Source organism: Peromyscus eremicus, chromosome 14 (genome assembly GCF_949786415.1).
Source record: "Peromyscus eremicus chromosome 14, PerEre_H2_v1, whole genome shotgun sequence".
NCBI classification, from domain to species: Eukaryota; Metazoa; Chordata; class Mammalia; order Rodentia; family Cricetidae; genus Peromyscus; species Peromyscus eremicus.
Genome location: NC_081430.1, coordinates 40,152,842 through 40,169,752, shown reverse-complemented (window position 1 = coordinate 40,169,752; position 16,911 = coordinate 40,152,842). Strand labels below are relative to the sequence as shown.

At 39.4% G+C, this 16,911-nt stretch overlaps 1 protein-coding gene across 1 annotated transcript in view; it reads left to right on the top strand.

Moving 5' to 3' along the window:
* Cep128 (centrosomal protein 128) overlaps nt 1-16,911 on the top strand; it is a 334,023-nt gene that overhangs the window by 19,430 nt on the left and 297,682 nt on the right. Inside the window, exons 4-5 of the mRNA XM_059279885.1 lie at nt 900-1,061; nt 2,766-2,852. Coding sequence (XP_059135868.1) covers nt 915-1,061; nt 2,766-2,852 — 234 coding nt within the window. The 5' untranslated portion in view covers nt 900-914. The remainder of the gene's footprint in view (nt 1-899; nt 1,062-2,765; nt 2,853-16,911) is intronic.

The window sequence follows — 16,911 nt, the reverse complement described above, 5'->3', positions numbered from 1 at the left end:
TGAAAGCACATTCTGGAAGGTAGGCCTTCTGTTTTGGTGGAGATGCTGAAGCCAGCATCTTCTTATAAATGTGTTATTGTAAAATTTGTGTCTGCATCACATCATTTGCTTAATGCTCCAGTTTTAAATTAGGCTGTAGGAGAGCTTTCATTCTGCCACACACTGGAATTTTATTATAGTTCCTACAGGGAATCTGCCATATTTTTATGTTTAGAGGTACTTCTTATAGCTTAGAAAGGATAACGGACTACGGTTAATAACTGAAGGATTTATTTATTTATTTTTGCATGTGTATGTAGTGTGTCATGTGTGTGGGTGCATGTGAACATGTGGGGGGGTGTGCACCTGCGTGACTGTGCACACAGAGGGCAGACGTTGACATCCTTTGATCCTATGCTTTCTTCAATTGCTCTGCACCTTATATTTTGAGGTAGGGTCGCTTCAACCCGGAGCTTACGGATTAGGTTAGCTACCTAGCTTGTTCTGGGGTTCCTCTGCTCCCAACTACCCAGCATTACTTTGATGGTGGAGGTCAAAATTGAGTCACCTCCTTTGCTGTGTAGATCTTCAGAGGATGTTTTGGTTTGCCATGGACAGAGTGGCTGACAGTGCTGTGAAACATTGTTTGGGAAAGTACTTTCAATCCTGGCAGCGGAACACACATCTTAGGAAGTGGTGCTTGGAGATGATAACTCACTGCAGCTGTGTGGGAACAGTTTTCTGAGTAGAGCAAGCCATAGCAGCAGCAGTACACCAGAAGTGACTGTTTCTGTTTTCTTGTGTGTCTATTTGCTGGAAGACTAATGCAGTAAATACTTCAAACTACCAGAAAGTAAGCAGGGGGCTCCACATTTCTGTGTTTGTTACTTGATTGACACTGACTTAGATTTCTTTTGAAGGATTTGTGTACATCAATGGCAGAATCATCCAGTGATTCAGACCACTTCCGCTATCGTAACCGATTTAGTCGATGGGCAACCAGGACAGTTCAAAGGGAAACTGGAAGTCATCCTACAGTAGATGTCACTGCGAAGGTCAACACTATAACCAGTACTTTACAGGTTAGTTTGACAGTGGTTACGGGCTTTTAAATAGTCTGAGCCGAGTAACGGTCTAGCCAGTATACTGTTCTATTTTAGTACTGTGATAACTGACCCTCAGGTAAATGCATTAAAACAACCAAGTTTTATCTCATGGTTCTGTAGGTCAGAAGAAAGAAAGTTCTGTTCCTTTTCCCTTTATAGCTGCTCATGTATCTTGTCTTGGGATTCTCTTCCCAATCTTCAAAGCTGGCTATCATGGTGGATCTTCCATCTGTTGCATCTCTTTGGCTCGCTATATCCTCCTTTCTGTCTCCCTCTTCCTTTTGTTGCTGATGTTTTTTTTTTTTTTTTTTTCTGTTATATTAGAGTTCCAAGCCAAGGTCATACACTAGCTGTGTATGTGCTCTTACCGCCGAGCCACAGTGTCAGACACCGTACCTCTTTTTTTTTTTTTTTTTTTTTTTTGGTTTTTCAAGACAGGGTTTCTCTGTGTAGTTTTGGTGCCTGTCCTGGATCTCGCTCTGTAGACCAGGCTGGCCTCAAACTCACAAAGATCCTCCTGCCTCTGTCTCCCGAGAGCTGGAATTAAAGGCATGCACCACCACCGCCCGGCCATACTTTAAGGACACTTGTGATTTCATCCTGTTGTCTCAGCAATCCAGGAGAAACTCCCCTCTAGGTGTTTAAACTATACAATCCCTTTTGACATATAAGTTTCATAGGCATAATTCTAGCAACTAGGACTCAGAAGTTGATGAGGACCATTAGTTTGGTTACCATGGTGATGATACCTGAACTATCTGACAGGTTGTTGAGAATGTTTTAGGATACAACTGTATTTGCAAGTAAAAAATTATGGGAGTAAAAATAGTGGTGAGCACAGATGTTTAGCTTCCTGTGTACTTGTGCCCATTAGAGTTTTGGGGAAGCAGATTATCAGTGGATGACCAATAGGTATAGAGATGCCATTTTGGTTTTGAAGGAAATTTCTGATAGTGTTTGGAAGTTTGAATGGGTGCGGTATGATCATTTCCATATGAAGAGCTTGGAAAGGTCATAGGATATATAGTGTGGGAAACAAACCCAGAAACAGAATTATTTCCTGCTGATTAATCCCTTGCTTTTGCCTTAGCCCATATAAACAGGAAATTTGGCTTTGAGTTGCTTTGGATTAGTATGCTTGAGGGGAAGAGAGTAATTGTTGGAGGAATGATTTTACATGAGAGTACCAACACCTATTCTTTGTAAATTTATTTAAGCTAACGTAACAATGGAATCTTAGCGTTTGACTCCTTCCTTTTCTTATACTTACACTATGTTCTTGCAGCATAGCCCATCCTGGCCTATAGCTTGCTGTGCACATTGTCCACCCTGCTAACTCTTGATGCTCCAGATTGCTTTGCTATAAGAACAGTATGAAGTATAAAGTACACACATTTCTGAAGAGGATTCCTCTCCATTTGTGCTTTCGTTGCCAACTTATTGGGGGACCTTGGATAAGGACTTGTAAATTAAATACTTCAGAATTTACATAAATAAATTGTGGGTGGATTTGGAATTCTCTCAGAGTGTTGTAGTGATTTGATGTGCATGAAGTTTGTTGATATCCAAGTTACCTGGCATAAATTGTACTTTTTACAAAGTGTCTTTTAAATAATGTTGATTTAGGTTCTCTGACAATACTAAAATTGTTTGGGATGATTGAGTATTTTCTTTCTCAAGGACACCAGCCGGAACCTACAACAAGTGGATGAGATGCTTGGGCGCTATCGAGAATATAGCATTGGACATGCGGGTGCTATTGAACAGGTGAGGACGTTTCAGTTTGCACTGTGTACTTAGCCTTATGGAAATGAATATTTAGGGGAGAGGGAATATCAGGAAGACAAGTAGATAATGATGTGAATAAGCCTACATTTTAAACAGCCTCACTGTTTTCAGTTTAAATTTACTAAAAGAACTCAGATTTACAACTGGGATTCAACTTAGCTTGAAAGATTTAGTCATAGAAGGGAGAACTCAGGGCACAAACTAGGGTTGTTGAAGTTGGGCCATAGAAATTTTGAAGATTTTTTTTTTTTAAATTACACATTTCTTACCAATATTCTTTTTTAAGATTTAATTATGTTTATATTATGAGTGTTTTGTCTGCATGTATATATATGTATCACATTCATACAGGACCTGTGAAGGCTAGAAGAGAGCATCAGGTCACCTGGAGCTGGAGTTCCAGCCAGTTATGAGCCACCTGATGTGGGTACTGGGAACTGAACTTAGCTCCTCTGTGATAACATCAATTACTCTTGACCTCAGAGCCATCTCTTCAGCCCTGTGCTCATTATTTTAAAAAGTAAAACTTTCAAAGTCCCTATAAGTTCTACTCCACACAGGTAACACTTTTGATAATTTCTTGTTTGTCATTCCAAATACTTTGTATACTTTTATGTGAATATACCTTATTACTTTAAAAAGTGGAACAGTACAACATATGCACACGTTTTTGTTCTGTTGCTATCCACACAACTTCGTGTGGGTAGACCTCTATGATGGTTGGGTTTAACTGTCAACTAGATACAACTGTGATCACCTAGGAAGAGAATCTCCATGTGGCATTGACCAGATCAGGTCGGTCTGTGGGCACACCCATGGGATCGACTAGATCAGGTCAAACTGTGGGCACACCTGTGGGGGGTTGACTAGATCAGGTCGGACTGTGGGCACACCTGTGGGGTTGACTAGATCAGATCAGACTGGGCACACCTGTGAGGAATTTTCCTAATTGCCTTAGTTGACGTGGAAAGACCCAGCCCACTGTGAGCAGCACCAGTTCATGGACTTGTTTTCCTGGACTATATAAGAGAAGGGAAAGCGGCTGAGTGCAAGCACGCAAATGAATTTACACCCATATGTTTTTCTCTGCTCTTGACTGTGGTTGTGATGAGAGAGGCTACTTCAGACTCCTGCGGCTTCTGTAACTTCTTTGCAGTGATGTCCTATAGCCTGGATTGTTATCTAAAATAAACCCTTTCTACTTCAAAATGTTCCTTTCTCTCTCTCTCTCTCTCTCTCTCTCTATATATATATATATAGATATATATCTATATATATCTATATATATATCTATATATATCTATATATATATCTATATATATATATATCTATATATATATATCTTTGTTTTTCAGGCAGGATATTTTATCACAGCATCAGAAATAAAACTACCATAACCTCCTTTTGAACGGTTGTCTAATATTCTGTAGTATGGATGTGTCAAGGGTTTCCTTTCATATGAAGAATATAGTAGTGACTCTCTCTCTGTATGTGTGTTTGTACGTATTTGTGTAACCCTGTAGGAATTCTGGAAATAAGATTGATGGGTTAAAGAATATGGATACTTATGGGTTTGCTACATATTTCAAAAATTGCCAATCAAAGATAAGCCAATTTATGTTTAGTTCAGATGTAGTGTAAGAAGGAATGATACTTCAGAATTTAAGAATGAAGTTAGCATTTCTATTAATGTTTTGCTAGATTCTCTGTGGTTTTTGAGGGTGAAGGTGTGGAAAGTAAAAGATTGTTTACATTTTATATTGTATTTAAGCTTAGTGAAGGAAATCAGATAGTCAATTAACTTATGTATCCTAACCCTAACCCATTAGGTCCTTGAGAAATTACTTGCTCACCTTTAAAAACCCAGTTAGATCTATTTCTTTTTTTTGAAGGGAGGAGCAGTACACATTGTAACAAGAAGGATTTGCATTTATACAGTAATGGTTTATATATATCTGTGCTGTATCCACTGTTACATAATTCCCAAGCTGTAATTGATGACTCGTTTTCATCTTACAAAGCAGAACTGTAGTTGTTATTATTTGCTTGTGATTGGAAGCTAATTGAGCACAAGGAAATGCATCATCTCTGGTAAAGGTCTGTCCTACTTTCATTTAGGAAACAAGTGTGGACATTTTTGCACCTACAGGATTTTTATGCTTTATGATGTATTTGACTTCATGTATGTAGTTCACAAACTGTTAGGGTAACTACTTTATTAATAATAGAGTTTTCTGTTTTTTAATTTATTTGTGAAAATTTGAACATTATTATTTACTAAAAAAAAAAAAAAGTCCTACTTGGTCACTGCTGTCCTTATGGCAGCAGCTTGAGTTGAATATTGCTGAACTCTTTAGAGTGACAAGTCGAACCAACAGGTGTTGTTTCCAGCCACTCTTTAAAAAAAGACCCGGGAGAGCAAGAGTCTTTCCTGTGGCTCTCCCCTGGCCTGTTCTGGTTTCCCTCTCTGGCTTCCTTATACTCTTGTTCTGTTCTGCAGTTGTTGGTACGGATTTTTCATTCTCACACATCCATGGGTGACGGCACTAATTGCTCTATGTTCGAGCTACTCAGGAGAGCAGCAATTTTCTTCTCCTCCTTAGAAATCATCCAGAGAGGGAAGACAGGCAGCTGAGAGTTTCTCATGAATGGTTCTGATGGCTTCTTATTGACAGCTGATTGTAATACCAGATGCTATAAGTTATGTGTACTATGGCACCACATCATTTACCTGGGTCTTTTTACTTAGAATCTTCAAGTCCTCAAAGTATCTGGTAAAATGGTCCATCTTTAAAAAATGCCCAATTATTAAGTTGTGTGTGTGTATGTATGTGTGTAACTTGGTATGTTTTTGGGTAAACGTGTGTGTGTGTGTGTGTGTGTGTGTGTGTGTGTGTGTGTATAGGCCAAATGTCATCCTTTAGTGTTGGTCCTCAGGAACTGACTATCTTTTTGAGACAAGGTCTCTCACTAGGACCTGGGGCTCACAGATTATACTAGGCTGGCTGACCAGCGAGTCTCCGGGATTTACCGGTCTCCATCTCTCCTGGTTGAAATTACAGTTATGATAATTCCACCATACTGTGGTTTCATGTGGTGCTGGGAATTGGACTCAGTTTCTGATGCTCACATGGCAAACACTTTAGCAGCCAAGCTGCTTCTCCATCCTTCCTGTTCCCGTCTTTTTAAAAATTACATTTTATTGGGACTGGAACTATAGCTCAGTGGTTATAAGAGCACTTGCTGCTCTTCCAGAGGACCTGAGTTCAGTTCTCAGCACACACATAGCAGCACAAAGCCATCTGTAACTGTAGTTGCAGAGGATCTAACGCCCCCATCTGGCCTTTGTGGGCACTAGGGCATGCACATGATGCACATACCTACAGGGAAAACACTCGTACCCATAAAATAAAAAGAAATAAATCTTAAAAGAATTACATTTTATTTCTTCAGTGTGTGTTTGTGTGTGTGTGTGTGTGTGTGTGTGTGTGTGTGCATACGCCTGCACATGCCCCTTAATATGTGTGTTGAAATCAGGACAAGTTGCAGGAATAGATCTTTCCCTTAACTGTGTAGGTTCCAGGGATGGACTTGGGCTATCAGGCTTGGTGACAAAGTGCTTTTACTGGCTAAGCCACCTCACCAGCCACTGGAACATGCTTTTTTACTTATATATGCTTTATAATAGAATAATATATTTTAGCCGGTAATAGTTCAACCGTTAAAAAATTTCACCATGGTGAATGTCCATTGCCTACTTGAATTAGCATTTTTCTTTTAAAATATAAAGAGACTTCTTAGAAAACAGAATCAACTCTTTTGCCTTAGGGAAGACAGGGGCTCTTATTATTAACTTAGATTTTATAAATGATTATTGTTAACCTGCAGTAAATGGATATGTAGTTTGTATGTTTAAATATTTAGTTGTTGTTATTTTAACTGTGCGAGCATAATTTATCAATGGGTAAGGGGAACAGTTTGGAAATATGAATATCTGCTGTGATGTTTTTCTCCCGAGTTAATTTCTCCTAACAAGGGAACTACAGTGAGAATCCGTTTTGGTCTTTTAAAGCCTATGGTTGCTTAGGCTTTTTTCCCCTCTGAACATTCTGTATATAACTATTGTTCCCTTGACTCCTTATACTCTCCAACCCCAGGTTTATTTTTTATCTCACTTTAACTTTTTACTTGCTTATATTGACTTACAAAGTGTTGGGTTCCTCTGGGTCCTTTTCACACATGATGCACTTGGACACTCAGCCCGTCCCCCACTCCCATCTTTATCTTCTCTTCCCTTGACTCTGCTCTTCTTTTCTCAAATAGCTTTTCTTCTATTTTCATGTCATTTAGTCCATCTGAGTCAGGCTTAATTTGCTTTTCATGGTGATCTCCATTTTCCTGCAAATGATATGCCTTCATTTTTCTTCATGGCTGGATAATATACTGCATTGCATGCCTATGTGCATATATGTACATAAGCATTTATGATATATATCACGTTTTCTTGATCATCTGTTGGTAGGTGCTGGGCTGGTTCCATGCTTTGGCTGTCATCAGTAGTACAGGTAATCAAGGCTGTGTAGGATCTCTGTAGTGAGGTGACTTTGATTCCTTCATCCAACCTTAAACTTAGATATTTGCTTATAACCCGTGAAGCCTCTGAAGACTCAAGCAGTGAGTGTTAGAGGATCATGAAGTCTCTGGTTCTAATGCATGAACAGTACCTAACTTTCTATAGTTTTTTTTTTTTTTTTTTTTTTAGGGATTTCTCCATTACTTTAGGTTTTAGATGTTATTGTTTTAACAATGCTATAAGAAATGCTGTTTATATTTTCTTTTTTGTTGTTTTTTTGCTTTTTGTTTTTTGAGGCAGGATTTCTCTGTGTACCCCTGACTGTCTTAGAACTTGCTCTGTAGACCAGGTTGTCCTCGAACCTCCTGATCCTCCTGTGAACTCTGCCTCCCAAGTACTGGGATTAAAAGTGTGCACCACCACTGTCCATATATTTTCATGTTTAAGATAAAAGAACTGGGTCACAGAATTTCATTGATTTGCCTATGGTTTTTTAATATAGTCAATGATAGGGTGCATTTTAGAACCTAGCATCAGGATTCAGTTACTCCTTTGAGTCGTCATGGTTACTCACATTTTCACAATGGTATAACTTTAAAGATTTATTTTTATTTATGTGCATGTGACTGTGTCCATTGCTGAAGAGTCCAGAATGTGTTGGATCCCCTGGAGCTGGAGTTACAGGTGGTTATGAGCTGTCCTGGGAGGTGAACTCTGGTTCTCTGTAAAAGCTGCGTGTGCTCTTCTGTTGAGCTATCTCTCTGTACTGTGACTTTATATTTCTGAAAATGAGGACCTTAAATTGAATGTTTGGAGGGTTATATGATCATGCATTGAAGAACTAGATTTTAGAGACGACTTGCACTTACGTAAAATAAGCCCAGCGTCAGAAAGTTATTATATCATGGGTGGCATGAGGCCTATGAGAGCAAGATGGAACCCATACAGAATGGAGATGGGAAGGAGTCTGGAGCTGAGCCTCGAAAGCAGTGGTTCTCGTCACTGCTTCAGCAGTGGGCTAGAGTCAGAGTCACCTGATGCACCACTGGCTTTCCCCTCCACCATCAACATAGATCTTCACACTCCCTTCTTGTATGTGTTCTGGTTGGTGAACATGTTTAGTTGTACAGTGTGCCTTGGACTTTTTAGGATTCTGAAGCTCTTGACTCTGAGTTATTTCTCCTGCTGTGAACTTCCTGTGAGCTCCGAGAATATTTTAGTCACAGAGAATGTGTTGAGAAGGTTTTGTTTCAATATTTAATGTGCAGATTTGGAACATGTTTTGCTTCTCGTATTGGAATATTTTAAGAACTGTGCAGCGAATTAGCTTCATCTTGCTTCTTCTAGAATCCTGTGTTACTGTTCCTGAGAGAACATGGTGTCTTCTTGTGCTGATATAAAGACAGAACCTCCTGAAGGCTGAGTAGTCAACATACAATGTTAGTACTGCCTGCGGTAGAAATTTGGGCTGATGTTGAGGAGGCTAAAATAGTTAATAGTGGGTTATAAAAGTACAGTTCTTGCTTCAAACTAGCAGGTTAATTAAGTTCATTTTTAAGATAAAGATGGGATAAAGACTTAAAATCAAATTATAACATGGAAACTTGCAGTAATAGGTAATTTTTTTCTAATAAGTCCTCTCATTAAAATTTTCCTTTGGGAATAATATGAAGTTGCCATCTGGTATGTGAAATCTCGAGAATGTTAAATAAAGTCCAGGTTTTTCTTTTTATGTAATGGGTTTCACTTGTCAAGAGTACCCGATGACACCAGAGAAGGTGGCTTAAGCCAGACATTGGCCACTTCTCATAGCCCAGAGTTGAAGGTCCCCGCCCCTTCCCTGGCTGATCTGCACTCATTCATTAGGTGCTTGAAGGTAAGAGCTGTCTAGCCTTTCAATAACTTTTAAGTAATGGTGGTCTATGGCTAAGAAATTTAATTGGTTACATGCTGTTAAGTTCATTTTATCAATGTACTTCAGATTTTTGAATTAGGTTAGTTAATCTCTTGTTGAAAATTTTGTCCTCAAGTTTCTTATGAAGCTACTAGATGTGAAAATACTTTCTAACCCCCAGAGGAATGGTAGGCTTAGAGGGTAAAGGCGTTTGTCATGCAAATCTGGCAGCCTGAGTTCAGTCCCTGGAACCCACATGGGAAAAAGAGAGACCCAACTCCAGAAAGTTGTCCTCTGCCAGGAGCTCTCCAACACACATGTGTACTCACATGTTTTAAAAATAAAATAATGCGAAAAGAATTTTCTTGACACTTATAAAAGAAATGTAGTCTTTGGAGCCAGAATTAAAATTGATTTCTGATTTTTTTCCTCCTTAGAAATTACCACAATTACTTTGAACAAGTTATTAAAATGTTTGGAGACTGAGTTTTATTATTTCAAAAATGAACATAATTATGCATACTTTATTATGCTAATATTTAAGTGCTCATAATGTTTTTGGACATTTTCTAAACGTTTATTTGTAATTTCTTAAATTTATCTGAAAAATCACCATTATTAAGCATTTGCTAAACCCCTTTACAATTTACTTTATTCGTGTGTGTGTGTGTGTGTGTGTGTGTGTGTGTGTGTGTGTGTGTGAATGTAGGTGTTCACAGGCACAGCCCATGGCTAGAGTCAGAAGACAACTCTCAGGAGTCAGTTCTCTCTTGCCACCTTGCAGCCAATGCTCGTGCTGAGCCATTTCTTCAGCCCCAGTATGAAAAGTTCCAACATTATTTTGTGGGATATTTGTACACTGTGTGATGATGTGTCATTGTGATTGGTTTAATAAGAAGCTGAATGGCCAGTAGGTAGGCAGGAGAAATAGGCGGGACTTCCGGGGAAAAAGAAGAACTTGAGATGAATCTAGACACACACGGGGGAGATGCCAACGAGACATGGAGGGAGTCAGACATACAGAATGAGAGAAAGATAAGCCACATGACAAAATGTAGATTAATAAAAACAGATTAAGTTTTATAAGAACTAGTGGGATAAGTGTAAGCTAAGGTCAAGCTTTCAGAATTAATAATAAGTCTCTGTTGTTGTTGGAGATGGCGGTCCCAACAGGAAAGTAAAACTATATTTGGTGCCCCATGTTGAGCACCAAATGATGTTTTTCTTTTGGCTTAGTGGCTGCACATGAATCTACTGATATTTTAATTATCACCTCTGGCCCCACAACCCCACAATCAGCACCTCACTGACCACTCAGGCTGCCTGGGGCTTCTGGTCTCGAGACCCCAGCTCTTTTGTGCCCGCAATATTTAGGTTTATGTTAAGTCTTTTTAATTCATTTGTCAATAAGACTTGGGAGGCAAAGGCTGGGGTGAAAGCCTGCTATCTCAGAGAAGTTGAATAGCAACTAACTGACCTTGCTTTTTGGCTGGAGACACTGCAAGAGATGTGTCTCTTCCCTTGTCCCAGAACCAAAAGGAAGTACCACACTCAAGTGCCCACTCTTTCCTTCTGGTGAATCTTCTCTATCCAAATTGCTGTTTTCTCTATGGCCAATTCCAGTCAGCTAGTCTCTTGCTGCATCCTCTGATTTAAGGTTTAACTTTATTGGCAAGTCTGAGGAGTGTCAGAATGCCATCAGAACATCCCACAACATCAGGTTTCATATTATTCTAAATTTTTTCCTATTTCTGGAGTGATTCATTTTTAGTACCTTTTATTGATCCTAGATTTTTGAAGTGATGCTTCATTTCCCTTGTTCTGCAACATATATATATATATATATATATTCTATGTTGGGTTTTTTTGTTTCTGTTTTTGTTTTTTTTTTTGGTGTTTATGTCTGGTCTGTGTGATCTCTGTCTGTGTGTGCCTGCTCCTTGTCTCTGTTTTAGTACCTTAGCTATAGCTTAGGATTTGTTAGCTGGCACACTGATATCTAAGTGATTTTGGCACCTTTTACTTTTGGGACCAGTTTCCTTTGGAGACCAACTAGAAAGGTAAAGAAAATGCAGCAGCGATGCTGTGGACGACTGGGAGTCACTGAGGTAGTACAGAGCTTTGTTTCAGGCTCTGGTGAGAAAAGGAAGTTTAGAAGGGTCAGTCTTGAACTCTTGAACTCTTTTCCTTCTTCAAGGACATAGCTAATTCCAGAGGTGGCTTAGAAACAGAGAGACTGGAATCAGAAATCATCAGGCAATGAAAAACCTAAATTAGGGCCTTGTAAAAATCAGCTCCGACCCCAAAGGGTAATCTAGGAGAAATGATGAATCAAAACTGAAAACAGATTAGCCTTCATGGGGACAGAATGAATTCAATTCCTATGTGTTTGAAGGGGTTTGGGCTTTCTACTGATTCTAAGCTGACTTCTCACTGGAAGGAAAATCACATGACCTTCTGAAGGAAGATTCATCCTTCGTAGCTTTAAATTATTGCTGTGGAATTTCATATGCGTTGTCTCTTAATGATAAACAAAATCAGCAGGCACAAGAAAATATAAAATGTGAAAAAAACAAAGGAAAATGTAGACAGTTGATCACAGTGGAACTATGAACAACCAGGATAATCTGCTCAAGAAATTTTATGACAAGTAAATTCACGTGACTAAAAGTAGAACAGATGACTTAAATATCCAAGCAACTTTCAATGGAAGGATTAAATAGAAGTTGGTAGGCAGTTGCAAAGAGAATGAACTGAAAGACAGACCAAAGAAGATATCCAAAGAGAAGAATGTATGGATGAAAAGGTGAACCTTACAAAAAAGAGAATGATGGGAGATTGGTAGGATAAGAAAGGATGGCATTAAAATAATACCAGGTGTGGTGGCTCACACATGGTGGTAATCACAACACTCATGGGGCTGAGACACGAAGATTACCATGAGTTTCAAGCCAGCCTAGGCTACAGTGGGAGACCCTTTCACTGCCTGGGGGACCAGCCCCCTGTAGCACAGGACTCAGAGAGAAATCGACAGAGTCGGCATACTGTGACTTTTTTTATCTGAGGGGGAAAGGGAAAAAGACACTCACATATTCCTCTTGATGGTTTCCTTCTTTATTCTTCTTCTGTATTTTCTTTTTTTTTTTTTTTTTTGAGAGCAAGTTTCTTTGTATAGCTTTGGAGCATGTCCTGGAACTCCAGGCTGACCTTGAACTCACAGAGATCTACCTGCCTCTGCATCTGGAGTGCTGGGATTAAAGCTGTGTGCCACCACCACCTGACTTCTATTCTCTTTTCTTATCTCTATCCAGAAAAGTCCCTTCTGTCTCTCTTGATGTTTTCCTTCTAACTCTTAATGTTTTCCTCCTAATTATTTCATTCTTGATGTTTTCCTTCTTCTCACTCTATCTTTATTCTTGATGTTTTCCTTCTCACTCTATCTTTATTCTTTTTTTTTTTTTTTTTTTTTTTGGTTTTTTGAGACAGGGTTTCTCTGTGTAGCTTTGCGCCTTTTCCTGGAACTCACTTGGTAGCCCACGCTGGCCTCGAACTCACAGAGATCCGCCTGGCTCTGCCTCCCGAGTGCTGGGATTAAAGGCGTGCGCCACCACCGCCCGGCTCTATCTTTATTCTTGATGTTCTAATTCTATCTTTATTTTTTCCTTACAGTTTATATACCCCAGCAAAATCTTTTAAGCAAAATAAAAATTACAGTGTGGTTACATTCTAGTTCTCAAGTGAATGATTAAGATGAATACAAGTAAAAAACAGCATGTTTTTCATATCCCTTAACATGATTAAACATTTTATGTATTACAGGTGAAAAAAAATTATCTCAAGAACCCATGTACGTTCTTACCCAAGCAACTTGCTATAGATTAACAGTGTAGGCAAGCAGGTATTCTTTTACTGGCAGGCTGTATTGTGCGGTTACAAAGAAAAGGCCAATCACTTTATTACTTATCTTGAAAGATAATCTTATAAGGGATCTTAAAGGAATCAGAGAGGGAGAACAAGAAATAGGAGACCATGGTAAATGAAGACCACATGAGAATAGGAAGAAGCAAAGTGCTAGAGAGGCCCACAGAAATCCACAAAGATACCCCCACGATAGACTACTGGCAATGGTCGAGAGACAGCCCAAACTGACCTACTCTGGTGATAGGATGACCAAACACCCTGATTGTCGTGCTAGAAACCCCATCCAATGACTGAGGGAACCGGATGCAGAGATCCACGGCCAGGCCCCAGGTGGAGCTCCAGGAGTCCAATTGGTGAGAAAGAGGAGGGTTTGTATGAGTGAGAATTGTTGAGACCAAGTTTGGATAAAGCACAGGGATAAATAGCTAAACGAATGGAAGCACACGAACTATGAACCAATAGCTGAGGAGCCCCCAACTGGATCAGGCCCTCTGCATAAGTGAGACAGTTGATTGGCTTGATCTGTTTGGGAGGCATCCAGGCAATGGGACCGGGTCCTGTACTCAGTGCATGAGTTGGCTGTTTGAAACCTGGGGCTTATACAGGGACACTTGGCTCATCCTGGGAGGAGGGGACTGGACCTGCCTGGACTGAATCTACCAGGTTGAACTCAATCCTCAGGGGAGTCTTTGCCCTAGAGGAGATGGGAATGGGGAGTGGTCTTGGGGGAGGGCGGGGAGAGGGGGGAGAACAAGGGAATACGTGACTGATATGTAAAATTAAATTAAATTATAAAATAAAAAAAAGAAAAGTTAAAAAAAATCACAAATCTAAACTTTTGTATATGAAAATCATTCAGCTCTACTTTAAATCTTTAAGGTACGTACCCACTTGGCACAGCCATACATGAATGGAATGGCAGAAGTCATAAAGCCAGCACAGCTGCTTGACAAAGATCCAGCAGAGCTGAGCCGCATGATGGCTGCCACGCCAACTTTGGTTTTCATCTCTACCTGTTACATACTTGGGGCATTTTTAATATTTGTACAATTTGAGGATATTGGATTGATGGAAAATTCCTTATAAATCATTTATGCCTTCTCCCAGGAATGCTGCTTCTAATCTTATCCAGGAAAGTCCTGAACATACTATCCCCCCCACTTTGAGGGAGATATCCTTATCTACTTGAAGGTCTTCCTTACGCCTTGGAGGTTGTGACACATAAAGTAGCCAGAGGTCTCTTTATGAGGCTATGAGACATTCTTGAAACATCTGTCCCTCTGCTTACACAGAAACAAGATATTCAAAACAAAGTAAAATTAAAAAAGGTCAACATGATTCGGTGGACTAGAGGAATTGTACATAGTTCAGATTACAAGGCTCTTCCCACTGTACACTCAGACAATTACGTGGCATACAACTCTGTCCTACACAGAGACATATTGATGCGCAAAGTATAGAGTGGAAAGATGATAAAAGTATGAGATGTTAGGACTTCCCTCTCTTAGAAGTTAACTCATGTGGAACCACTACAATGTCATATGACCAAAGAACAACAGAATGCCAGGGTTAGAAATATAGACAAATTCTATAAGGATATAAATGTGAACATTGATTGTAATAACTGCAGCTTTAGCCTGAGGATTTTTCCTGGGCATTCTGACCACTAAGACTTAATAATACACTGCTTGAGACATGGCAAAATGCCCAGGGTGGTTGAAGATTTTTGTTTTGGTCTAGTGTCCTTGAAGCAACCAAAGCAGCCAGCTTGAGCACAGACTGTCATATGCCTCTAGATTCTCAAAAATTGGGTCATGGGGTTAATGAGTAAGAATGATAACTATGTTTATTAATGATGTCAAAATTTGAGGGGAAATGATTGGAAATGATAACTCTGTTCTGTCATAGTTTATTAATGATGACTGAAAGATGAGCAAAAGGAAGTGAAACACATGTCCAAAAACAAAAATGATATGATCTATGTTTTGGAACATGAATGTATCCCTCCTAACTAAATTCTGTATAAATAAAGAAACACTGTAGCTGCTAGTCAGACAGGCTGCAAGATTCTCCCGACCACCATGGCCTGGCTCACTTCTTTCTCCACCAACTCTGTACATCCTCTGCAGGACCCATCCACCACCGGGGATAGCTCCCGGCACCCACACATCAATAGTTTTTTATATTGGGGGACTGAGGGCAAAAATGGGTACAAGGAATTAATCATCACCTTTGGTTGGCAATCAATCATGGCAAGAAAGTATATGTCAGCTAATGAAAATTGCACTGCTTTGTTCCCTGACCTTAATGAGTTCCTCACTCAATCATGTGCCTTTCTAAAACTTTAGATTGTCTCCTTGGGTTTTTCACCTCAGAGCTATTTAACAAAACTATTTTAGTCTAACTTTAAGTTATTTTCAAAGCTTTGTTTCAGTTATGATGCACTCCAAAACCTGTGAACATACCTCCCAACATTAAGATTAGAAGAATTTAAACTACCTGGGCTATTGGGACTCGGTTGTTTTTCTTAATCATTAGCCTAAGCCACAGTCTTTGTGGCTCCTCAATAGAAACTCATGTGTTCTAGCTCTGTGACACTTCCTTTCTTTTTTTTTTTATCATCAAAACTCTATTTAAACTAACATTATTATAATCAACTAGATAGTACAGCTTAGGAAGAAATCATCTTCGTAATAATCTACAGATGAAAATGCCCAGTAGAATAGAATGTTTCCATGAGATAAACACACTACATTATAGGCAGTGGGATCTCCCCACACCCATTCACACCGTGCCAGATATCAGAGAAAGATGGCAGCAGCAAACATGTAAAGGCACAGCAGAAGCAAAAGACAGTCTGGAGTCTGTGGTCATGGGGCCTTGCCTATTCGAGATTCACCCATCAAACTTCAATTGCCACCTTAGGCTCCTCTGACATGGCCACCGGCAAGACCCTGTCTCAACCAAACCAAACCAAACCAAACCTTTATGAAGGAGAAGACAAGGGACAGGAGGAGATGAGAGGAGAGAATAAGGCAAAAACAGTGAATGACTGAGAATTCATAACATATGAAAGATAACAATTTATTCATTATGTGATCTCTATGGGTTAAAAAGTAGGATTAAAACAAATAGAACTCACAGACACATGGAAAAACAATGGAGAAGTTAAAGAGAAAACTTCTGAATGTTTTATCCAAGGATGGATAAAAATGTGGTTATCATGGGGTGTGTGGGGCTTCAGGAAGAAAGTAGCCTCAGTTGAAGGGAAAACACAGATGACTTAATCTGAAACAAAAAAGCCAGATTATTTTACAAAAACAATAGGAGGAAATGGCAGCTAACTTTGTTTCAAGGAGTGTGCTCAAATTAGGTTTAGCACAGTGTAAGGAACTGAAAGGAAAAACGATTTGCCTCCTATCTGATCTCGCTGTTTTGCCCATGCTTTTCCTGTGGCTGGGCTGGCTAGCTTCTGTACACTTGCCCAGGTTATTAAGTACTTATTTGTGTTGGCAATAAGGGCTGTTCTACCTTTTCACTCTGGCAGAGCTCAGGAAGTTTCTTCTCTATCAACTGTTTTGTTCTGACTTTGTTTTCAAAGAGCTAAGGATGATTTCAGATGGATTCATGCATTATTCTTGTTTGCATAA